Below are 25,574 nucleotides of genomic sequence, written 5' to 3'. Positions count from 1 at the left end.
GACCGCACCTGGAATATTGTGTGCAGTTCTGGTCTCCAAATTTGAGGAAAGACATTCTGGCTATTGAGGGAGTGCAGCGTAGGTTCACGCGGTCAATTCCTTGAATGGCAGGACTATCTTATGTTGGAAGATTGGAGCGACTGGGCTTGTATACCCTTGAGTTTAGAAGGCTGAGAGGGGATCTGATTGAGACATATAAGATTATTAAAGGATTGGACATTCTGGAGGCAGGAAACATGTTTCCGCTGATGGGCGAGTGCTGAACCAGAGGACACAGCTTAAAAATACAGGGTAGACCATTTCGGACAGAGATGAGGAGAAACTTCTTCACCCAGAGAGTGGTGGCTGTGTGGAATGCTCTGCCCCAGAGGGCAGTGGAGGCCCAGTCTCTGGATTCATTTAAGAAAGAGTTGGATAGAGCTCTCAAAGATAGTGGAATCAAGGGTTATGGAGATAAGGCAGGAACAGGATACTGATTAGGAATGATTAGCCATGATCATGTTGAATGGCTGGCATTCAAGGGCTGAATGGCTGGCATTCAAGGGCTGAAGGGCTGAATGGCCTACTCCTGCATCTATTGTCTATTGTCTATTGAAATGAGATAGGTTTCATGTTGTTGGAAAAAGGGGGAAGGTCACGTAAAATAAAAAAAAGATTAGGGAGAGGTTCGAGTGCAGGAGATTAATTACCAAAAATTTCAGTGAACAAAATGCAAAGGGAGTGCTAACAGTATGAATGAAGAAACAAAGCATTTGTCCAGAGTCACAATTAATCACAGAATAAAAATCCTTTTACTGAAAGCAGGAACATTAGAACAAGATACAGATTGGGACTTCCATTCACAGAGATGTACAGCACGGAAACAGCCCCTTCAGTATAACTCGGTCATGCTGAATATATATCCTAAATTAATGTAGTACTATTTGCCAGCATTTGGCCCTTATCCCTCTAACCCCTTCCTATCCATGTACCAACCAGAAGCCTATTAAATGTTATAATTGTACCAGCCACCACCACTTTCTCTGGCAGCTCATTCCAAACACGCACCACCCTCTGTGTGAAAACATTGCCCCTCAGGTCCCTTTTATATCTTTCCCATTCTTGTCTTAAACCTATGCCCTCTAGTTTTGGACTCTTCCACTCTACGAAAAATCACGCTATTCATGCCCCTCATGAGTTTATAAACCTCTAAGATCACTCCTCAGTCTCTTAATGCTCCAGAGAAAACAGCCCCAGGCTATTCAGCCTCAGCCTACAGCTGAAAACCTCCAACCTCAGTAACACCTTTGTAAATCTTTTCCGAACCCTTTTAAGTTTCACCATATCTTTCCTATAAGACTTGGAGAAAACAGAAGTCAAAATGGGAGATAGAGTCCATGGTCTGAAGTTGTTGAACTCAATGTTGAGTCCTGAAGGCAGTAAAGTGTCTAAACAGAAAATGAGGAGGTCAGCAGCAACATTTCCTCACAGCTGTGCCTCTGCAGATTGACATCTAATGCACTGCTTTCTGAATGCAATATGAAGACCAAGAAAGATGAGATGTGCAGAATGGAATAGCAGTCTTCAAAACCAGCAGGAATCCAAGAGAGTGAGCAGTTTACAATTGACTAGTTAGAACACCATGAAGGTTGAAAAATGCGATTTGTGAATTATTTGGGAGACTAAAATGGTTGAAGTTGAAAGTAAAGGTTCAGAATGAGGAAGCTATAGGTGTCCCTAGGAAAGAGTTACAGGTATATACACAATAGGGAGAGCATGTAACATTACAAAATGTGCAGAGAGATCAAAGTCGACAACACACAATTGAACATAAAATAAATCTCAATAATATTCTTGGGGGGAAGAAGGGTTTTTGATCAGAAAAGAGACGGCGGCTGTACAGGACATTGGTTAGGCCACTGTTGGAATATTGCGTGCAATTCTGGTTTCCTTCCAATCAGAAAGATATTGTGAAACTTGAAAGGGTTCCGAAAAGGTTCACAAGGATGTTGCCAGGGTTGGAGAATTTGAACTATAGGGAGAGGCCGAACAGGCTGGGGCTGTTTTCCCTGGAGCGTTGGAGGCTGAGGGGTGACCTTATAGAGGTTTACAAAATTATGAGGGGCATGGATAGGATAAATAGACAAATGGGCCGAGTGCTGGCAGGTGGGACTAGATTGGGTTGGGATATCTGGTTGGCATGGAAAGGGTTTGACCGAAGGGTCTGTTTCCATGCTGTACATCTCTATGACTCTATAACTTGTTGACTGCGGACAAATAAGTCACTTTGATCCTACTGTTTTGAAAAGGGAATTTACCAGAGTTGAGTTCAGAAAGTGAAAGTAAAGGTGGAATTACACCTACAGCTGATGGAGCAGGAATTGGGCTGTAAATACAATTGAAACATTCTTTGCAGAGATAAATGAAGGGTATTTAAAAAATGCAGGTATTAAGTTATGTAAACAATGATATTCAAAACCTGCCAATCTTACTTGTCACAAGTACTTGGCTTATGAGTTCAGCTGTTATCGCTTTACAATATGATATATGTATAGCATGTATGTTACTGTGAACAAATTAAAGCAAGGACAATGACTACAGCAGCAAAATTGCAAAGTAATCAAGACTGGATACACTGAGTCTACAATATTTTCACAGGTTGTGGGCATAAAATATATTGGCTTTGAACACACACACACACACACACACACACACAGAAATTGACACAGCAGTCATAGCACTCTCTTTCTCTGTCTCTTTCTCAGAAGCCCTTTGCATCAATGTTTCAAAGTTAAATACACACTGGGAAAATTCATCTCCACAAACTGGGAGTTTGGGAAGAAGAAGCCCGAATCTACAGCCTGTCTGCAGAAAAAAGAAAATTCAAACAGTTGTAGAGGATACAGGAAGGAAGCCCAGTACCAATAGATTGGGAGGAAAGTGACATTGGCTGATGACCAGCATCTGGACAATTGGTGAATAATTCTTATTTCCAAATTCAACAGTTCCTTAGCCAAAGCTTTTTATGAGGTAACATTCCACAGAACTTTATTTCTTTTTTTCAAGCTGCAGTATGTGTGTTTGCCTTATTTTTCAAGAGGGTTAATTGAGCAAATTTGTATATTTTAAGCCTTTTGTTTATATTTCATGCTATCTTTGCTTTAGTAAGTTTATTCTCCCACAATAAAACTAAATCTTTTTTAGCGTAAAGGACCTGCCTGACTTGTTTCTGGCCCTGAGCAAGGTACAGTCTGATCGACAATATCATCTCCCTTTTAAATTCAAACTTTGTTACAGCCAATCAGGGAGTGGGAGAGAAAAGGAAGGAAGGCACCCCCCCCAAACTAAGTTCAAAGGGAGGTAGGTTAGAATGGACCAGAGACGTTAAGACGATTACTGTAAAGCAGACAGTTCTCAATGAAAATGCCAAGAGTGGATGTAGACCAGAGAGAGGGATACAGCTGGACTGTGAGTATTTGAGTTGGTTGAAAGGCTTTTTTTGTGCAAGGGATGGCCTACTGCCCAAAGCAAAGAGTACAGAGGTGAAAGCAATGGAACATAAGTTCAACATCATCCCAAGCGTGAATTTCATAGATGTGGGAGCTTAAAGAGATGGAAATTGCTAATTTGCTGAACACATTATTTAGCATCAGAGAACACACTGGCCAGTGAACACACTGCGAGAGAATGGGATGGAGTCAGAGGGAAGGGAACAGGATCAAAAGGGGTGTCGATGCACATACTTTAGTAGAGCTTGTGTTCCTTAACACCCAAAAACAAAAACCTTCCAGTTAAGCTGTTGGACGAGGTAAAGAATGCAATGGGGAATTGGGGAGCAGGACAGCTTTGGCTTAGAGTTAGTTGTGCTGTTGGAGAGAGAGAGAGAGAGAGAGAGAGAGAGGTTGCGTGTTTACACATGTTGGCACAGGGCACTGAGTGCAGACCTCAGGATGGCAGCCAGGACAGCTGGCAGAGGAATGTTGTATGTTTTGGAGATAACTGGGTGGATTCAAAACATGAGGAATGTAACTTCAATTAGAATCTATGCGGTGTTTTCACGGAGTTGGAGGCAGCTGTTGAGGAAGGCCATGTGGCTGTGAACGGCAGAACTGCCTGGCCCAGTTCCACACTGACTAGTATCCAAGCCAATAATCAGGTGTTTCTTTGCACAAAGGATACCCAGTTACATTGACTTTTACATCTTTTCCAGCTCAATGGAAGAAGGCAACTCTATGAACCCATCAGTGCACGCTTTACGTCAACAGTGCCATGAAATTCTTAAACTTACCACACTGCGAGTGAATTTTTCCAGCGAGGTTCTGCGACCCTGCTCATTTTCAGGCTTGAATGGGTGAAAAACGAAAACAAAGCAGAAAGAATCACAACCGGAAAACCATAATAATGTGCAGCAATGTGTGTGTGTGGGGGGGTAGAGGGAATAGTGATGCAAAAATAATCAGGGGAGGGGAGCTCATTCAGCCTGACATACTGACAGCTCCATAGAAACAGGGACACCAACTGAAATGCTGAGGTGGATTTCTTGACAAAATCCCTGACAGAAGCAACACCAAGCAGTAAGAGGGTCTAAGATCAATAAAGAGTATGTACCCTACCATAACAACAGAATATTCAATGAGTAAACTTAGCCTTCGTTTGTGTTCTCAATCACTAGCCAGTCACGTGCTAAAGGTTTGTGGGTGGACGCACAGCTCAGACGTTGTGATGGCTGCTGTTGTTGAATAATTTCGTTTCGCCTGCTCTCAGGACTCACCCATGAATAGTAACCAATTGGTGACTGGACTAGATGTCTGTGACCCATGGGAATGTTACCCTCACTTAGGAATAGAACGAAAGTCACAAAACTAATCGGATTACAGCACTTTATTAAAAATTTATTTTTTTTGTAATTCCTCATGGCCTAATTTGTGACGCAACTTGAAATGTTTCTCAATTTCTTTTTCCCCATTGGCTGAAGAATTCAATACTTAGCTCTACTCAGGAGATGGTTATTGTTGTCTTTAGTGGAAAGGCAAGCAAGTCATGGACCTTGACTTTTTTTGACTTAAAGCCTGATCTCCCCAGTCAGACAGCACCAGTGGAATAATTTCCCTACTGGATATAAATGACAACTCTGCTGATGAAAATTCTCTGAAAACTCATCAAGTCATACAGCACAGAAACAGACTTTTCAGTCCAATCAGTCCAAGCCGAACATAATCCCACCTGCCTGCACTTGGAGAAAGTGAGGACTGCAGGTGCTGGAGATCAGAGTCGAGAACATAGTGCTGGAAAATCACAGCCAGTCAGGTAGCATCCAAGGAGCAGCAGAATCAATGTTTCGGGCAAGAGCCCTTTATCAGGACCAGCACCACACTCTCGACTTGGCCCACATCTCTCCAAACATTTCTTATTCATGTACTTGTCGAAATGTCTTTTAAACATTGTAACTGTACCAGCATCCACCATTCCCTCTGGAAGTTTATTCCACACACAAACCACTCTGCATACAAAAAAGAAAACTCCCCCATATCTTTTTAAGATCTTTCTTTCCTTTCACTTTAAAAATATGCCTCCTATCTTGAAATCCCCCACTGTAGGGAAAAGATGCTTACCTTTCACCTTATCCATACCTCTCATGATTTTATAAACCTCTATAAGCTCTATAAACCTCAACCTCCTACGTTCCAGTGAAAAAGGTCCAGTCTCTCCAGCCTCTCCTTATAACTCAAACCCTCCACTCTTGGCAACATCCTGTAAATTTCTTCTGAACCCTCTCCAGCTCAATAACAATCTTCTTATAAGAGGGTGACCAGAATTGGACATAGTATTGCAGAACAGGTGTCACCAATGTCCTGCACAACCTTAACATGACTTCCCAACTCCTGTACTCAAAAGGTCTGAGCAATGAAGGCCTTCTTAACTACAAACATCAGAGTTATGTATCTGAACCCCTAGGTCTCTGTTCTACAATACTCCTCAGGAGTGATTCCTGAAAGTTGGTTAGCTCCTTTCACAGTAATACAATTGGACAATAGTGGCTTGGAGGGTCCAATCCACCAGTCACTACCTTCCTCAAATTATCTTTTTCTTGTTCCCCTATCTCCTAACTTCTGCCAAAATGCAGTTCTACAAAGCTTTGAGGTCTCAGCCAGCCCCTAGTCCCTCTTATTTGTACTTGGGCAATGAGTGCAGCTAGGCAATTTGATCATGAAGTGCAGCAACAATACTTTTCAGCTAGAATGTGTCGTTGTCTTGATTTCCTAGACACAGGGGCTCCATAATTTATTGTGACGTCCTAATGGTCACCCCAGCCGAGAGAGGGATCAAATCAGACATCTTTGGCCCTTCATCACACACTAATCCAGCTTATTTTTCCAGTGAAATTAACACACTTGCTTTCAAGTCCAGTAATTATCCCAAACATTGGAGGCTGCAAGGTTCTGGGAGAATACCTTTTTTCTAGCTTGTAGAAGCTCCTGATATGCATTGGAACGCAGAAAGCGAGCGTAGCTGTCACTTTTCATCAATTTGTAGATGTGCTCCTGAAAAGGTAAGATTAATGTTATTGAAGCTGTTTCCATCTCACCGTCGATCACATAGCCACTTTCCAAGCATTACTTGGCAACATAAACCTATACATATTCAATGTTATTACTGTGAGGTCCAGGGGTCTTTTAGTCCTGGGGCTCACTGACATCCTGCCGAGAGCTGGCCACCTAAAGCAAGAGGACAGAGGCCACAGCCTAGTTCAGGTCCACATTAGGTGGTCAAGGCTTTGAACCAGGTAAAAAGTAAGAGGGCTGGGTAGGAGCATCACATTTGGTAGGTAATCAAAATACCACAAAGGCCCTAATGCCATCAGGAAACGCTGATTACAATTCACCCGCTCCATTGAAAGGTACACGGATCAAGTGCCAGGAATTGAGAAGGAACACAGCCATAAGTCTTCACACAACTATCTTAAAAGAGTCTCTGCTGGATTGACGCTCTCCCCGTGTCACGCTTAAGAACAGAATTTAGAGCTATAGACTTTAAGCAGTTTTACTGTTTTAATTCAGTGCAACTATCTTGTATCTTTTTGGCCAATGAACAATTTCATTTATAAATAACTCAGATACCTTATAAAAACACAACATGAAATAGTACAACACATGAACAGACCTCTTGGCTTGTTGATGTCTATACTGACCATGATCCTGTTCTAAACTAATTCCATCTGTCTGCACATGATCTGTATCCTTTCTATTCCTTGTTCATGTCTAAATGGCTCTTAAACATTGCTACCATATTTATTTCTAATACCTGCCCAGGAAGATACAAACCTATGTGCAAAAACATCTTGCCTCACACATTAAATGTTCCCCCTCACTGTAATCGTTGCTGCCTAGTAATTGACATTTCAACCCTGGGACTCCGATTATCCACTTTCTCCACGACTCTCAGAATTTTACATACTTCTATCAAGTCACCCCTCAGCATCCAATGCTCTAGCAAAAATAATCAAAGTCAGTCCAACCTCTCCTTGTAGCTAGTGCACTCCAATCCAAGCAACGTCACAGTGACCTCTTCTGAACCCTCTCTGAAGCCTCTACCTTCCTTTAATGTGGTGACCAGAACTGCACACAGTATTCTAAAGGTGGCCTGACACCAAAACCTTATACAGTTGAGCAAAATTTGCCAATTTTTATATTTAGTGCCCTGACCAATTACGGCAAGTATACAGCACACCTTCTTTACCACCTTATCCAATTGAGTTGCCACTTTTGGGGAGCCATGGACTTGCACCTCAAGATCCCTCTGTATATCAATGCTCCTCCAGGTCCTGCCATTTACTGTATACTTTCCACCTGCATTTGGCCTCCCAAAATGCATCATCACATACTTGCCCAGATTAAACTTCACTTGCCATTTCTTTGCTCAACTTTCCAGCTGATCCATATCCTGCAGCATCCTTAGATAACCCTCCTCAGTATCCGCCACTCCACCAATTTTCATGACGTCTGCAAATTTACTCATCAGACCATTGACATTTTCATTCAGATCATTGATTTACATTACAAATGACGGAGATCCAGCATTGATCCTTGCAAAACAACACTGGTCACAGAACTCCAGTCAAACACTCCTCCATAACTACCCTCTGTCTTCTATGACCAACCTAATTTTATATCTGGCTTGCCAACTCATAGAATCCTTACAGTGTGGCAACAGGCCCTTCGGCCCAACAAGTCCACACCGACCCTCCAGGCCCATTCCCTTACATTTAACCCCTGACTAATGCACCCAACCTACACATCCCTGAACACTGTGGACAATTTAGCACAGCCAATTCACCCAACCTGTACATCTTTGGATTGTGGGAGGAAACCGGAGCACCCGGAGGAAACACATGTGAACACGGGGAGAATGTGCAAACTCCACACAGACAGTCATCCAAGGCCGAATCGAACACGGGTCCCTGGTGCTGTGAGCCACAGTGCTAACCACTGAGCCACCATGCTGTCCCAAACTCACCATGGTATCTATGTGATTTGACTTCCTGGACCAGTCTACCATGAGCTACCTTGTCAATTATTTTCGTGAAGTCCATGTAGACAACATCCACAACTTTACCCCCATCAATCATCTTTGTCACTTACTCAAAAAACCCAAATCAAAATTTGTGAGACAAGACCTCCCCTGCATAAAACCATGGTGACAATTCTTAATAAGTCAAATCTTCTTCTGCATGCAAATAAAACCTGCTCCTAAAAATATTCTCTAATGATTTCCCTCCCACTGATGTAAGGGTCATCATCAGGTCATAGAGATGTGCAGCCTTTGGTCTAAATTGTCCATGCTGACCAGATATCCTAAATTAATCTAGTCCCATTTGCCAGCATTTGGCCCATATCCCTCTAAACCCTCCCTATTCATATTGCCATCCAGATGCCTTTTAAATGTTGTAATTGTACCATCTTCCGCCACTTCCTCTGGCAGCTCATTCCATGCATGCACCACCCTCTGCACGAAAACTTTTCCCCTTAGGTCTCTTTTTAGGCGGAAGATGAGGCCCTCTTTCTCCAGGCGTCACAAAAAATAGTCAACATTTGAGAGGTAGTATTATGCTTGATCCAACTTATTGAATTATTTCAGGAGGGTTAACAAACAATGATAATGTTGTAGGTATCATTTATTTAGGTTTTCCAATCAGCCTATAATTTATAAACCAGTGATGCAGCGTTCTGTTAGAATGGTACAATACGGACAAAAAAAAAATCCTTTTGGCTTATTAATGCTTGCTCATTGCAAGAGCAACTGAACCAGTCCCATTTCAATGTCTTTCCCCAACTGTACTCATTAACAGGACACATTTTGTCTTGTGTACTTGGCCAAGCAATTTATCACAAACAAGATTCATTGGTACCTCAATTTACATTAACCCAGAGAGTAAATCATCTAAGTTTCAGTCAGTACGGAATACAACAGCCAAAACGGTTCAATAAGTGCATCTCAGCTGGAACACAGAACGGACCAGTGCCACGTGAATGGAAACTCTTTGAGTATTACTTTAAATTCGGAGTGGAACGTAGAACATAGAACAATACAGCGCAGAACAGGCCCTTCGGCCCTCGATGTTGCGCCGACCTGTGAACTATTCTCAGCTCGTCCCCCTACACTATCCCAAAATTACCCATGTGCTTACCTAAGGATTGTTTAAATCTCCCTAATGTGGCTGAGTTGACTACATTAGCAGGTAGGGCATTCCACATCCTTACCACTCTCTGCGTAAAGAACCTGCCTCTGACATCTGTCTTAAATCTATCACCCCTCAATTTGTAGCTATGCCCCCTCGTACACGCTGACGTCATCATCCTAGGAAAAAGACTTTCACTGTCTACCCTGTCTAATCCTCTGATCATCTTGTATGTCTCTATCAAATCCCCTCTTAGCCTTCTTCTTGCCAATGAGAACAGGTTCAAGTCTCTCAGCCTTTCCTTATAAGACCTTCCCTCCAGACCAGGCGACATCCTGGTAAATCTCCTCTGCACCTTTTCCAATGCTTTCACATCCTTTACGAAATATGGGGACTAGAACTGTACACAATACTCCAAGTGCGGCTGCACCAGCGTTTTGTATAGTTGCAGCATGATATTGCGGCTCTGGAACTCAATGGTATGCCTTCTTAACAGCACTATCCACCTGAGTGGCAACTTTCAGGGATCTATTTACATGGACTCCAAGATCACTCTGCACATCCACACTACCAAGAATCTTTCCATTGACCAAGTATTCTGCCTTCCTGTTATTCCTCCTAAAGTGCATCACCTCACATTTAGCTGCATTGGATATATGATGGTACAAATATCTGAATTCTTAGAACAATACCATCTATCTCAACATTAACATTGCAATAACTGAAGATCAACATTTATCTCATGTTCTTCACTTAATACAACTGAGTCTGGGTCTGGATGGGACGCTTGTTAAGCCACTTCACAGGGCAGCTAAGAGTCAGCCACAGTGCTGTTAGCCTGGAGGCCAGGCCATCAATACTGGTTTCATGATCACTATTAACTTTTAAAATTGTGGATTTTTACTGAATTCCAATTTCACAATCTGCTGCAATGAATTTCAAAATCAAATTCCTTAGAGGATTAGCTCAGGGCTCTCAATTTCTAGTTCAATGACATTACCATAATACCACAACCTCACCGCTGCCTTTATAAAAGGAAAATTTTGTTTGACCAATTTATCAGCGTTTTCACAGAACCATAGACACCCTACAGTCAGGAAGCAGGCCATTCGGCCCATAGAGTTTACACCAACCTTCCAAAGAGCATCCACTGCAGACCCACCCACCATACCCGACCCTATCCCTGCATTTCCCATGGCTAACCCACCTAGATTGCACGTCCGTAGGCAATTCAACATGGCCAATCCAGCTAAGCTGCATATCTTTGGACTGCGGGAGAAAGCCAGAGCACCCGAACGAATTCCTCGCAGACACGGGGAGAATGTGTAAACTCCCCACAGACAGTCGCCCAAGGCTGCAATTGAACGGGTCCCTGGTGCTGTGAGGCAGCAGTGCTAACCACTGAGCCACTGTACCATTCATTTTATGAAAATGCAACTCATTGGATATAAAGCAAAGGAACAGTGGATGCAATGGATTTTCAAAACGCACTTAATAAGTTGCCACCTACAAGTTAACACACGTGATAAAGACTTGTGGAGTTAGCAGTGATATATTAGTGTGAATCAAGGATTGGTTAAGGGACAGGAAGTGTAAGGTAACTGAAGCATTTTCGGGTTGACTAGTGGACTGCCACAGGAATCAAGGCTGAGGGCTCAGCTATTTACAATCTTTCTCACTGGCCTAGTTAAGAGGCAGGGAGTAATGTGTGTAAATTTACTGACAATCCAAAGCCAGATGGGAAGGAGGACACAAGGAGACTGCAAGTGTGACATACCTAAAGATGCTACGGGGTCAAACAAATGCCCATTTGGACATTATACTTTATTAAGTCTGCCACTAATAACTAAGTGAGATATTGCACTGGGCATTGTTCCAATCCGTGGCCATGTTGTTATGTGCTGCCTCTGATTGGTATGGTTGGTTTGTAACCAGATGACTCCAATGACTCAGAGGCTGGGAAATATTTTCTGCCAACTTCTTTGCTGCCATATCAAAAACAATCCAGCTGCAGCGATTAAGTATTGAGAATTGCAGCTTCCCATGTCTAGTAATACTCGAAGCAGACAAAGTACTTGGCTAGTTTCTCTGGAACAAGTCACAAGAGTCTATATTTTGCTCTCTTGCTGTTTTGGTGGATTATATCTGCAGGTAGCATTTACAGCTGCTGTTCTTTCACATTACCAAGCCTCTTCACCTGCAACTTGCTCTATTATCATCAAGTATGGATTCGAACAATCCTCAAAGCAGATTTATAATTATCTCCATAGGGTTTGTGAATTGTAGGAAGAATTCTCAGTGTACACATTTAACACAGGGTCGAAATGTGTGGTGCTGGAAAAGCATAGCCAGTCAAAATGTCGACGCTCCTGCTCCTCGGATGCTGCCTGACCGACTGTGCTTTTCCAGCACCACACATTTCGACTCTGATCTCCAGCACCTGCAGTCCTCACTTTCTCTTAGCATTTAATGTAGGGTCAAATAATACAAAAGGAGGTCAAATGAATAACTAGGAACATAGGCCCTCCCTAACGCCCTCCCAGGAGAGAGGTGCGAGGGGCGGGGGTTGGGTGGGGTGGGGGGGGGAGGTGGGTGGAAATATCAACTGGAAACTTGGAAAAATGAAACAGAGGCTTACCTAACTCAATCTAGATTGGAAACTCACTTTACATTAATTCATTGGAAACTGGAAACATTAAAAATGTAAAAGGTGCTTCCACAGCACATTACTGTAGGTACATTTCTGCCTCAGTATTGTAATTAACTACTTAACACCAAAGTCCTATTCATCAGTGCATGATTTATAGCTTATGAAATTTCAAATTTCAGACTGGTCCTCAGTCTGAATTTTAAAAATTTTCTTGCAACAACAACTTGGCAGTGTAGCTATCTGCTAAGCACGATGTCATGGAACAAGGACAAAAGCTAAAACACAGGAATTAATAGTTTTGCAAATGTCTGGATATCTGTTTAAGTTTTACTCTGTTATTCCTATCTGATGGCAACCTGAGTGACTTATTGGAATAAAGGTTTGGATTAGGGAGAGATTGCAGCCATCGGGACTATTTGTATTGGGGCTGGAAGGGAGGAGGTGGTTAGTGTATGGTTTCATGTGGAAATGTGGGAGATCAGAGATGTGTTATTCCCAGGTAAGCTGGTTGGACATGGAGATAAAAAACCCACCCCTTGCCACATGGAATTGTCCCTTCTCAATCTTTACCTGCTGGGTTTCTAGAGGCCTTTGAAACCCACGAATTATAGAATGGTTATATCACAGAAGGAGGCCATATGGCCCATTGTGCATGTACTAGCCCTCTGGTGGGGCAATTCACCTGCAGCTACCCCGATGTCTTTTCTCCCAAAGCACTGCACATTTTTTCTGTTTAGATAATAATTCAATTCCTTTCTGAAAATCTTGTTTGAATCTGATTGTGGCACATTCTCAGACAGCACACTCAAGACACCGAGCACTCAGTGCATGAAAAACAAAACTTCTCCTCATTTCGCCATCGATTCTTTTGCCAATTTAGCTTGAATTAGTGCCCTCTGAGTCTAATTCCTTCAACTAATGGAACACTTTCTCTCTACCTATTATGTCAGACCTTTCATGATTTAGAACACCTCAACTGAACCTTCTCTCACCCTCCTATTCTCCAATGAGAACATCTAACTTCTTCAATTTATCTTCATAACTGTCATTTCTCATCCCAAGGACCATTCTTCTGATCGTTTTTTGCATCCTCCCCAAAGCCTCCGTGTTCTTCCTAAAGCATGATGCCTAGAATGAGATACAATCCTCCAATTAAACCCAACTTGTGTTTTACATTGGTTGAATTGAACTTCCTTGCTCTAGTACTCTATACTCCTACAGACAAAGCCCAGGATGCCATATGCCTTATTAACAACTCTTTCAACCTGTCCAGCATCCATAAATGGTTTCTATACATATATTCCAAAGTCTCTCTCCTCCTATGCCCCAGTTTCCATGTTACTAATGATCATGTCTGGAGGAAGTGTCTTTGGTTGCAAGTCCTATCACATTGCATGGATTGGCTGGCGTGAGAGTTTGAGGCAGTGATGAACTTATAAGAGCTAGAGGGTATGATAGATGGCAGTTATACAAAGGGAGAAAAGCCGCAGATACAGTCGGGTTAACTCCAGGAAAGGTAGGAGGGGTAGGCAGTTAGAGCAGGAGTCTCCTGTGACTATCCCCAGCTCAAACAAGTATGTTGTTTTGAAAATATAGGGGGGTGATGGACTCTCAGGGGAATGTAGCACAAACAGCCAAGTTTCTGGCATCGAGACTGGTTCTAATGTAATGAGGGTTATGTCAGGTACAAGCGATCGATTGTGATAGGGGACTCTCTAGTCAGAGGCACAGACAGACGTTTCTGCGGCCAGCAGTGAAAAATCAGAATGATGTGTAGCCTCCCTGGCATCAAGATAAAGACTATCTCAGAGAGGGTACGGAATGTTTTCAAAGGGAGAGGGACCAGCAAGAGGTCATTTTACACATTGGAACTAACGACATGGGAAAGGAAATGGTTGAGATTCTGAAGGGAGAATATAAAAAGTTAGGCAGGAATTTAAAAAGGAGGTCCTCAAGGGTAGTCATATCTGGATTACTCCTGGTGCTATGAGCTACTGAGGGTATGAATAGGAGAATGCGTGTCGAGGGGAGAAGGGTTCACATTTTTGTATCATTAGAATCTCTTCTGAGGTAGAAGTGACCTGTACAAGAAGGACAGATTGCACCTAAATTGTAAGGGTACTAGTATACCGGCAGGGAGATTTGCTAGAGCTGCTTGGGAGGATTTAAACTAGTAAGGTGGGACTCGGAGATAGTGAGAAAAGAGATCAATCTGAGACTGTAGAGTTGGGAAAAGGAGCCAGTCCAACAGTCAGGGCAAGGAAGAATAAAGCAGAAAACAAGGTAGAACTGATAAATTAAACTGCATTTACTACAATGCAAGGGGCCTAACAGGGAAGGCAGATGGACTCGAGGCATGGTTAGGAACATGGGACTGGGATATCATAGTAATTATAGAAACATGACACAGGGATGGACAGGACTGGCAGCTTAATGTTCCAGGATACAAATGTTATAGGAAGGAGAGAAAGGGGGACAAGAGAGGAGGGGGAGAGGCATTTTTGATAAGGGATAGCATTACTCCTGTACTTAGGGAGGATAATCATGGGAATACATCCAGGGAAGTTATTTGGGTTGAACTGAGAAATAAGAAAGAGGTGATCACCTTATTAGGGTTGTATTATAAACCCCCTAATGGTCAGCAGGAAATTAAGAAACAAATTTGTATGGAGATTTCAGTTATCTGTAAGAATAATAGGGTGGTTATGGTAGAGGGTTTTAACTTTCCAAACATAGACTGGGACTGCCATAGTGTTAAGGGTTTAAAGTTGAAGTTCTAAGTTGGAGGAAGGCTAATTTTGACAGTATTAGGCAAGAACTTTCAAAAGCTGATTTGGGGGCAAATGTTCGCATTCCAAACATAGACTGGGACTGCCATAGTGTTAAGGGTTTAAATGAAGAGGAATTTGTTAAGTGTATACAAGACAACTTTCTGATTCAGTACGTGGATGTACCGACTAGAGAAGGTGCAAAATTTGACCTACTCTTGGGAAATAAGGCAGAGCAGGTGACTAAGGTATCAGTGGGGGAGCACTTCAGGACCAGCAACCATAATTCTATTAATTTTTAAATAATAATGGAAAAGAGTAGACTGGATCTAAAAGTTGAAGTTCTAAGTTGGAGGAAGGCTAATTTTGACAGTATTAGGCAAGAACTTTCAAAAGCTGATTTGGGGGCAAATGTTCGCAGGTAAAGGGACGGCTGGAAAATGGGACGTCTTCAGAAATGAGATAGCGATAGTCCAGAGAAAATATATTCCTGTTAGGGTGAAAGGAAAGGCTGGTAGGTCCAGGGAATATTGGATGACTGGAGAAATTTAAGTTTAGGTCAAGAAAAAGAAGGAAGCATATGTCAGGTATAGACAGCAGAGATTGAGCCAATCCTTAGAACAATATAGAGGCAGTAGGACTATACTTAAGAGGGAAATGAGGAAGACAAAAAGGGGACCTGAGATAGCTTTGGCAAATAGGGTTAGGGAGAATCCAGAGAGATTTTATAAATACATTAAGGACAGAAGGGTAACTACGCAGAGAGTAGGGCCCCTCAAAGATCAGGAAGGTAGCCATGTGTGTAGCCGCAGGAGATGGGGGAGATACTAAACAAATATTTTGCGTCAGTGTTTACTGTGGAAAAGGACATAGAAGATATAGAATGTGGGGAAATAAAATGTAACATCTTGAAAAATGCCTATAACATAGAGGAGGTAGTGCTGGATGTCTTGAAATGCATATAAGTAGATAAATCCCCAGGACCAGATTCGGTGTGCCCTAGAACTCTGTGGGAAGCTAGGAAAGTGATTGCTGGGCCCCTCACTGAGATATTTGTATCCTTGATAGTCACAAGGAAGGTGCCAGAAGACTGGAGGTTGGCAAACGTGGTGCCACTGTTTAAGAAGGGTTGTGAGGACAAGCCAGGGAACTATAGACCAGTGAGCTTGACGTCAGTGGTGGGCAAGTTGTTGGAGGGAATTCTGAGAGAACAGGTTAACAAGTATTTGGAAAGGCAAGGACTGATTATGGATAGTCAGCATGGCTTCATGCATGGGAAATCATGTCTTACAAATTTGTTTGAGTCTTTTTGAAGAAGTAACAAAGAGGTTTGATAAGGGCAGAGCAGTAGATGTGATCTATGTGGACTCCTGTAACCTATGTGGACTTCACTAAGAGCTCAACAAAGTTCTTCATGGAAAACTGGCTAGCAAGGTTAGATCTCACGGAATCTAGGGAGAACGAGCCATTTTGATGCAGAACTGGCTCAAAGGTAGAAGTCAGAGAGTGGTGGTGGAGGGTTGTTTTTCAGACCGGAGGCCTGTGACCAGCAGTGTGCCACAAGTATCGGTGCTGGGTCCACTACCTTTTGTCATTTACATAAGGGATTTGGATGTGAGCGTAAGAGGTATAGTTAGTAAGTGAGCAGATGACACGAAAATTGGAGGTGTAGTGGACAGCGACAAAGCTTACATCAGAGTACACCAGGATCTTGGTCAGATCAGCCAATGGGCTAAGGGGTGGCAGAGGGAATTTAATTCAGATAAATGTGAGGTTCTGCTTTTTGGAAAGGCAAATCATAGCAGGATTTATACACTTAATGATAAGGTCCTGGGGAGTGTTGCTGAACAAAGAGACCTTGGAGTGCAAGTTCATAGCTCCTTGAAAGCGGAGTCATAGGATAGTGAAGGCAGCATTTGGTATGCTTCCCTTTACTGGTCAGAGCATTGAATATAGGAATTTGGAGATCATGTTGTGGCTGTACTGGTTCAGCCACTTTTGAAATACTGTGTGCAATTCTGGTCTCCTTCCTATCGGAAGAATGTTGTGAAACGTGAAAGGGTTCAGAAAAGATAAACAAGAATGTTACCAGGGTTGGAGGATTTGAGCTGGAAGGAGAGGCTGAATAGGCTGCGGCTATTTTCCCTGGAGCATCGGGGACTGAGCGCTGACCTTATAGAGGTTTATAAAATCATGAAGGGTAAATAGACAAGGTCTTTTCCCTAGGGTGGGGGAGCCCAGAACTAGAGGGCATAGGTTGAGGGTGAGAGGGGAAAGATATAAAAGGGGCCTAAGGGGCAACTTTTTCACGCAGAGGGTGGTACATGTATGGTATGAGCTGCCAGAGGGAGTGGTGGAGGCTGGTAAAATTACAACATTTAAAAGGCATTGGGTGAGTATATGAATAGGAAGGGTTTAGAGGGATAAGGGCCAACTGCTGATAAATGGGACTAGATGAGATTAGGATATTGGTTAGTATGGACAAGTTGGACTGAAGGGTCTGTTTCTGTGCTGTACATCTCTCTGACTCTATGACTCTACAAGCTGCTGAGTTTTCTGTTACAGGTATGCCTGCTAAACTTTGATTCTAACTAATCTGGGCCAGATCCATTTTTGCCCTCAATGAGACTGGCTCTATCCCACTTTATTGTTCATAATCTGGACTGCTCCTTGTTCCTTTCCATAGCCAACACTTACCTTAGGATAACAAGATCACTGACCCTTAAATGTTGTCCTGCTTACACTTGATCTGCTTACACCACTTCACTCTCAGGTTCAGCAGTGCCTCCTTTCTGTTTGGACTCTAAATATAATGCTGGAGAAAATTCCCCTGAATACAATTTTGGAATTATCGCTCCCTCACTGCCCTTTACACTACTGTGATTACAGTCTATGTACATAGAAGCATAGATTCCCTACAGTGTAAAATTAGGCCATTCAGCACATTAAGTCCACACCAACCCTCCAAAGAGCAACCCACCCAAACATAGTCACAACCCTATCCCTGTAACCCTGCATTTTCTATGGCTAATCCATCTACCCTTGGATACTATGAGCAATGAACTTGGTCAATCTACCTAACCTGCACATCTTTGGACCATGGGAGGAAACTGGAGCATCTGGAGGACACTCACGCAGATATGGGGAGAATGTGCAAACTCCACACAGACAGTCACCTGAGAGTGGAAACAAACCTGGGTTCCCGGTGCTGTGATGCAGCGGTGCTAACCACTGAGCCACCATGCCACCCATATACTCAGATCAGTAAAATCCCCAATATTATCTATCCTGACAATTCTCTGCAATTTATTTACACATTTGTTTCACCACATCTTTCCCACTATTTTAGTAACTTATAGCCTATTTTGAGTAAAATAACTGCATTTTTTTGCTCATTGCTTGAGCTAAATAGATTTTAGTGATTTTTGAGGAGATGTGTAGTCAGGTAAGATAATTATGTAAGATAGTTAGCTGAGCTGGAAGGTCTGTTTTCAGATGTTTCAAAACCCACCTTCAGAAACCAAGACCTATAAATAGAGAGGTGGGACATACCACCAGCGCTTCACCGGAGACTCTCACTGATGATGTTACCGAGTATGGGGATGAAACGTCTGAAAACAAACCTTCCAGCTCAGCGAGCTAACTTACATACCTAAATAGATTCTGACCTTGATCCCTCTGGGATATCCTCTCATTCCAGCTCTGTAATGTTTTACTTATTGGTGACACACATCAGGTAGAAAACACTTTCTACAGATGAAGATTCATCAGACCTATTCCTGATGGCTCTAGCATCAGGTGACATCGTCTCAGAACAAGGGATAAATTATTTCGGACTGTCTAGAGGACAAGGAGGAATTCCTTCACTCAGAAGGCTGTGAATCTTAGAATTCACTATCCCCGGGAGCTGCGCAATTCAGTCAATGAGCATGTTCGAGCTAGAGATCAATAGATTTCCATACACAAATGACATCAAGAGATATGGGGGGTGGGAGAAAGGGTGGCCATAGTATAGAAAACTAGTAGATAATCCAGAATGGTGGTGAAGACATTAATGGCTGAATGGTCTGTCTTTGCTCTTTTGCTCTCACCCAATTTAGATTTTCTTCCTGCCTGGTCTACAAAATTTCTGATCCCATTTGTTTCATGCTGACTCCAGCCTGCTTCACAGGGATTCTGACCAACTTCATACTCCTCCCAGTTAGGTAAAAAATCAAAACAATGCAACAGTGAAGGTACAACTCCTTGCCAAACCTGTCCATGATTGAACTGCCATTTGCAAGTGACCTCATGGCTATTTGATGGGTGGGAGGCTGGAATCAGGATTCAGAGGTGTTTTCTTAGTCACACAAACAGATCCTCCAGTCCAACCTGTCCTTGCCAACCATAATCCCAAACAAAACTGCCTGCACTTGGAGCATTTCCTGCAAACATTTCTTGTTCATGTATTTATCTAAATGTCTTTTAAACAGTGTAACTGTACGCACATCCACCACTTCCTCTGCAAGTTCACTCCATACATGAACCAGTGTGTAAAAAAATAAATTGCCCCTCGTGTCTTTTTTAAGTCTTTATCCTCTCACCTTAAAAATATGCCCCTCATCTTGAAATCCCCACCCTTGGGAAAAAACACCTGCCATTCACCTTGTCTATATCCCTCATGATTTTATAAACTTCTTTCAGGTCACACCTCAAACTCCTACACTCCAGTGAAATAAAGTCTCAGCCTATTCAGTCTCTCCTTATAACTCAAGCCCTCCACTCGCAGCAATATCTTGGTAAATCTCTTCTGAACCCTGAAGAGTTTAAGAATATCCTTCCAACAACAGGGTGGCCAGAACTGGACACAGTATTCCAGTAGAGACCTCACCAATGTCCTTTACAACCCTCAATATAACGTCCCAAATTCTATTCTCAAAGGTCTGAGCAATGAAAGCCAACGTGCTAAACACCTTCTTAACCACCCTGTTTACATGTGATGCAAATTTCAAGGAATTATTAGATTAGATTAGATTACATTACAGTGTGGAAACAGGCCCTTCGGCCCAACAAGTCCACACCGACCCGCCGAAGCATAACCCACCCATACCCCTAACCTAACACTACGGGCAATTTAGCATGACCAATTCACCTGAATTGCACATCTTTGGACTGTGGATGGAAACCGGAGCACCCGGAGGAAACCCACGCAGACACGGGGAGAACGTGCAAACTCCACACAGTCAGTCGCCTGAGGCGGGAATTGAACCCGGGTCTCTGGCACTGTGAGGCAGCAGTGTTAACTGTGCCGCCCACAAATTATGTACCTGAACCACTAGGTCTTGCTACCTAGTGCCCTACTTTTAATTGTGTAAGTCCTTCCCATATTTGATGTTTTTGTGTATTTTTAATTTCATTCTGCAAAGTGCACCCATCAATTTAAAAGGTGCTGGCTACCTCTCAGCCAGTGATGTCTTTCCATCAAAGAGATTTTCAGCCAATGAATAGCCCAATTGTGCACCATTGTGAACTTGCAGCATGAATAGTTAGCGTTAACTGTGAGGAATTAATAGTTCAGTGTGTGGCCTAAGTGACATGTCCCGTGAGCTTTGCTGCTTCTTGAGCAGTACTTTCCCCTGATCATCCCACTCCTTCTCCACTTTGTCACTCTAGGGCTCACATATACAAAAGATATACAAAAGGGACCTGAGGGGCAACTTTTTCATACAGAGGGTGGTCGTGTATGCCCAAGTGCGCCATCTCCAGCAGCCCACCTCCTTCACCCACTCCTGAGCCCCTCTCATCTTGCTACCTTAATGGAGTGCTTTGCCATCAGAGTGTGGCACATCCTGAGTGCTTTATTCCCCTTGATGCCCACATATCCATAACCCAGTCACGTGACATGGCCATTAGTGCCATTAAACTTGAAGCAGAAACTTGAACAGACCTGGGCATCTTCAAAGGTGTATCTTCCTGGATCCTTGACATTCTGACTAGTTATCTCATAGGAATGGGAGTCGAGATTGATGGCACTGGGTGCACCTGGAGCAAGAAATTCCTGCCAAGTCTCTTGAACCTTGTCCGGCACTTCCAGAAGGGGTCGTTTCTTCAGATCCTCTGCCGCTAACCAAAACCTACAGAAGAAAGGAAAGGACTAAATTCCAAGTCAGCTGTGGAATAATAGTCGAAAACAATTCATAAATCCCATCTTTAAATAACTGCCAGGCAACACATTATGTCAAAATAATAATTTGCCAAAGATTCAAATCATTGATTAAACATTGATTAATCATTAATTTTAGCATTTGATGCAGGATATGGGTCATAGAGCCATAGAGATATACAGCACGGAAACAGACCCTTTCGTCCAACTTGTCCATTCTGACCAGATGTCCTATATGAATCCAGCCCCATTTGCCAGAATTTGGCCCATATTCCTCTAAACCATCCCTGTTCATACACCCATCCAGATGCCTTTTAAATGTTGTAATTGTACCAACCTCCACCACTTCCTCTGGCAGCTCATTCCATACACGACCACCCTCTGTATGAAAAAGTTGCCCCTCAGGTCCCTTTTGTATATCTTTCCCCTGAAATGAAAAAATGTTGCTGGAAAAGCGCAGCAGGTCAGGCAGCATCCAAGGAGCAGGAGAATCGATGTTTCGGGCATGAGACCTTCTTCAGGAAAGGGCTGAAGATCCCATGCCCGAAACATCGATTCTCCTGCTCCTTGGATGCTGCCTGACCTGCTGTGTTTTTCCAGCAACACTTTTTCAGCTCTGATCTCCAGCATCTGCAGTCCTCACTTTCTCCTATATCTTTCCCCTCTCAACTTAACCTGTGCCCCCTAGTTCTGGACTCCCCCACCCCTTCATGATTTTATAAACCTCTATAAGGTCACCCCTCAGCCTCTGAAGCTCCAGGGAAAACAGCCCCACCTTATTCAGCCTCTCCATATAGCTCAATTCCTCCAACCCTGGCAACATCCTCATAAATCTTTTCTGAACCGTTTCAAGCCTAACAATATCCTCCATTGTAAGGAGACCAGATTTGCATGAAATAATCCAAAAGTGGGTTGAATCAATGTCCTGTACAGCCACAACATGACCTCCCAACTCCTACACCCAACCTCTGACCAATAAAGGAAAGCATACTTTCTTCGTTATCCTATCTACATGCAATTCCACTTTCAAGAAACTATGAACCTGCACTCCAAGGTCCCTTTGTTCACCCACAATCCCCAGGACCTTACCATTAAATGTATAGGTCCTGCTCTGATCCGCCTTTCCAAAATGCAGCCCCTCACATTTATCTAAATTAAACTCCATCTGCCACTCCCTGCCCATAGGCCCAACTGATCAAGATCCCATTGTACTCTAAGGTAACCTTCTTTGTTGTCCACTACATCTCCAATTTTAGTGTAATCTGCAAACTTATTAACTATACCTGCTATCACATCCAAATCATTTATATAAATGATAAAGAGCAGTGGACCCAGCACTGATCCTTGTAGCACACTGCCTTCAGTCTGAAAAACAACCCTCCACCACCACCCTCTGTCTTCTATCTTCGAATCAGTTCTGTATCCAAATGGCTAGTTCTCCCTCCGTGTGATCTAACCTTGCTAATCAGTCTACCATAATTCAAATACCTTACTAAAGTCCATATAGATCACGTCCACTGCTTTGCCCTCATCAATTTTCTTTGTTACTTCTTCAAAAAACTCAATCAAGTTTGTGAGACATGATTTCCCATGCACAAAGCCATGTTGACTATCCCTAATCAGTCCTTGCCTTTCTAAATACACGTAAGTCCTGTCCCTCAGGATTCCTCCAAGAGTGATGTCGTCTATTAAAAGTGGGTGGCACAGTGGTTAGCACTGCTGCCTCGCAGCGCCAGAGACCCGGGTTCAATTCCCGCCTCAGGCGACTGACTGTGTGGAGTTTGCACATTCTCCCCGTGTCTGCGTGGGTTTCCTCCGGGTGCTCCGGTTTCCTCCCACAGTCCAAAGATGTGCAGGTCAGGTGAATTGGCCATGCTAAATTGCCCGTAGTGTTAGGTAAGGGGTAAATGTAGGGGTATGGGTGGGTTACGCTTCGGCGGGTCGGTGTGGACTTGTTGGGCCGAAGGGCCTGTTTCCACACTGTAAAGTAATCTAAATCTAATCTAAATCTAATCTAATCTAATCTAAAAGTAAAGTAATCTAATCTAATCTAACTTGTCCACCACCGATGTCAGGCTCACTGGTCTATAGTTTCCTGGCTTTTCCTTACCACCCTTCTTAAACAGTGGCACCATATTAGCCAATCTCCAGTCTTCCGGCACCTCACCTGTGACTATCAATGATACAAATATCTCAGCAAGAGGCCCAGCAATCACTTTCCTAGCTTCCCACAGAGCTCTAGGGTACGCCTCATCAGGTCCTGGGGATTTATCCATCTTTGTGTGTTTTACCCTAACCAACACCTCAACCTCTGTAAATGGACATTTTTCAAGATGTCGCATTTTATTTCCCCACATTTTATATCTTCCATATCTTTCTCCACAGTAAACACTGATACAAAATACTCATTTAGAATCTCCCCTATCTCCTGTGGTTCCACACATAGACTGCCTTGCTGATCTTTGAGGGGCCGATTCTATCACTAGTTACCCCTTTGTAGAATCCCTTTTGATTCTCCTTAACTCTATTTTCGAAAGCTATCTCATGTTCCTTTTTTCCCCTCCTGACTTTCCTCTTAAGTATAATCCTACAGCATCTAGAGTCGTAGAGTCAGAGAGATGTACAGCATGGAAACAGACCCTGCGGTCCAACCTGTCAATGCCGACCAGATATCCCAACCCAATCTAGTCCCACCTGCCAGCACTCGGCCCATATTCCTCCAAACCCTTCCTATTCATATACCCATCCAAATGCTTCTTAAATGTTGCAATTGTACCAGCCTCCACCACATCCTCTGGCATCTCATTCTATACACGCACCATCCTCTACGTGTAAACGATGCCCCTGATATCTCTTTTATATCTTTCCCCTCTCACCCGAAACCTATGCCCTCTAGTTCTGGGCTCCCCAATCCCAGTGAAAAGACTTTGTCTGTTCATCCTATCCATGCCCCTCATAATTTTGTAAACCTGTTATCAGGTCACCCCTCAGCCTCCGATGCTCCAGGGAAAACAGCCCCAGCCTACTCAGCCTCTCCCTGTAGCTCAAATCCTCCAAACCTGGCAACATCCTTGTAAATCTTTTCTGAACCCTTTCAAGTTTCACAACATCTTTCCGATAGGAAGGAGACCAGAACTGCACGCAATATTCCAACAATGGCCTAACCAATGTCCTGTACAGCTGCAACATGACCTCTTAACCCCTGTACTCAATACTCTGACCAATAAAGGAAAGCATACCAAACGCCTTCTTCACTATCCTATCTACCTGTGACTCCACTTTCAAGGAGCTATGAACCTGCACTCCAAGGTCTCTTTGTTCAGCAACACTCCCGAGGGTCTTACCATTAAGTGCATAAGTCCTGCTAAGATTTGCTTTCCTAAAATTCAACGTCTCACATGTATCTGAATTAAACTCCATCACTTTATACCTTTTCTTTAATCATGTCTTGTTAGCTTATCAGAATGCCAACTGTGTTAGTCAGGATTACCTCACTCCAGCTATACAATAAACCAATGGTGCTAATTCCCATTATCGTTCTGCTTCTGCCACTATGATTTTTCCTAATTTATTCTACTGTAACCATTAAGTATTCTACTGCTACCTGTGCTCAATGAACCTCCCTTCCAGACTAACCTGTCATGATTAGATATTTAGCTACCCCATCTATCACAATGTTTTCCTGTCCCAAGCTGACTCTACTTACTACTAATTAGATATTTAATGTCATATCCTGCTACAAGTGCCTCAAGCAGGCTGACTCTACTATCAATTAATTATTTAAAGTCATGTCCTAAGTATGTACTGTAACGACGTTTCCCAAACTGCCATGATGGTATTTAGTAGGCGAGGCTGACTTTACTAATTGGTATTATCTCAGCCTGCCATAGTAACCTTTCAACCCAGTCTGACTCTGCTAATTGGTGTAGCAGCATTCCACTATTCTTATCCCATCCTGCCACACTGGCCCCATTCTGCCCTAGTGACCTTTTGACGAGTGTAGCATTCCGCAGACCACTTGTAACAAAACGCCAGTAGTTTCCATGCCTTTACCCTTCCCATGCTTTCATGCTCTGTATTTTCTGTACAGTGTTCGGTTCTTTCATCAGATATCTGTTTAATTTCACCCCACTTTCCAGTACCTGGTCCTTATCCATGAGTGCTCTAGCTTCTCAAGTATTCGGTTAAACACTCCTGAAATGTTTTACAGACTCATACCTTTACCACACGGTCACACAGTGAATTCCAAATAAACAACACTCTAACAGTGAAAACGTTCTTCCTAAATCTCGTCTGAGCACCCTCTCCCTTGTGTTTAATGGAGATCCCTGGTTGTTAACTCTTCCCATAAGAAGTTTG

General features: G+C 43.0%; 1 protein-coding gene across 2 annotated transcripts in view; it reads right to left on the bottom strand.

Moving 5' to 3' along the window:
* The window catches only part of LOC122553806 (regulator of G-protein signaling 6-like), a 603,213-nt gene that overhangs the window by 8,539 nt on the left and 569,100 nt on the right, over positions 1–25,574 (bottom strand). For both annotated transcript variants that reach the window (XM_043698155.1, XM_043698156.1), the window contains exons 15-17: positions 21,000–21,186; positions 6,432–6,521; positions 4,268–4,321 (exon numbers count right to left, since the gene is read on the bottom strand). In XM_043698155.1, coding sequence (XP_043554090.1) covers positions 4,268–4,321; positions 6,432–6,521; positions 21,000–21,186 — 331 coding nt within the window. The remainder of the gene's footprint in view (positions 1–4,267; positions 4,322–6,431; positions 6,522–20,999; positions 21,187–25,574) is intronic.

The sequence above is a fragment of the Chiloscyllium plagiosum genome, chromosome 10 (assembly GCF_004010195.1).
Source record: "Chiloscyllium plagiosum isolate BGI_BamShark_2017 chromosome 10, ASM401019v2, whole genome shotgun sequence".
Taxonomy (NCBI): Eukaryota; Metazoa; Chordata; class Chondrichthyes; order Orectolobiformes; family Hemiscylliidae; genus Chiloscyllium; species Chiloscyllium plagiosum.
This window is presented reverse-complemented; position numbering and strand designations above follow the sequence as displayed.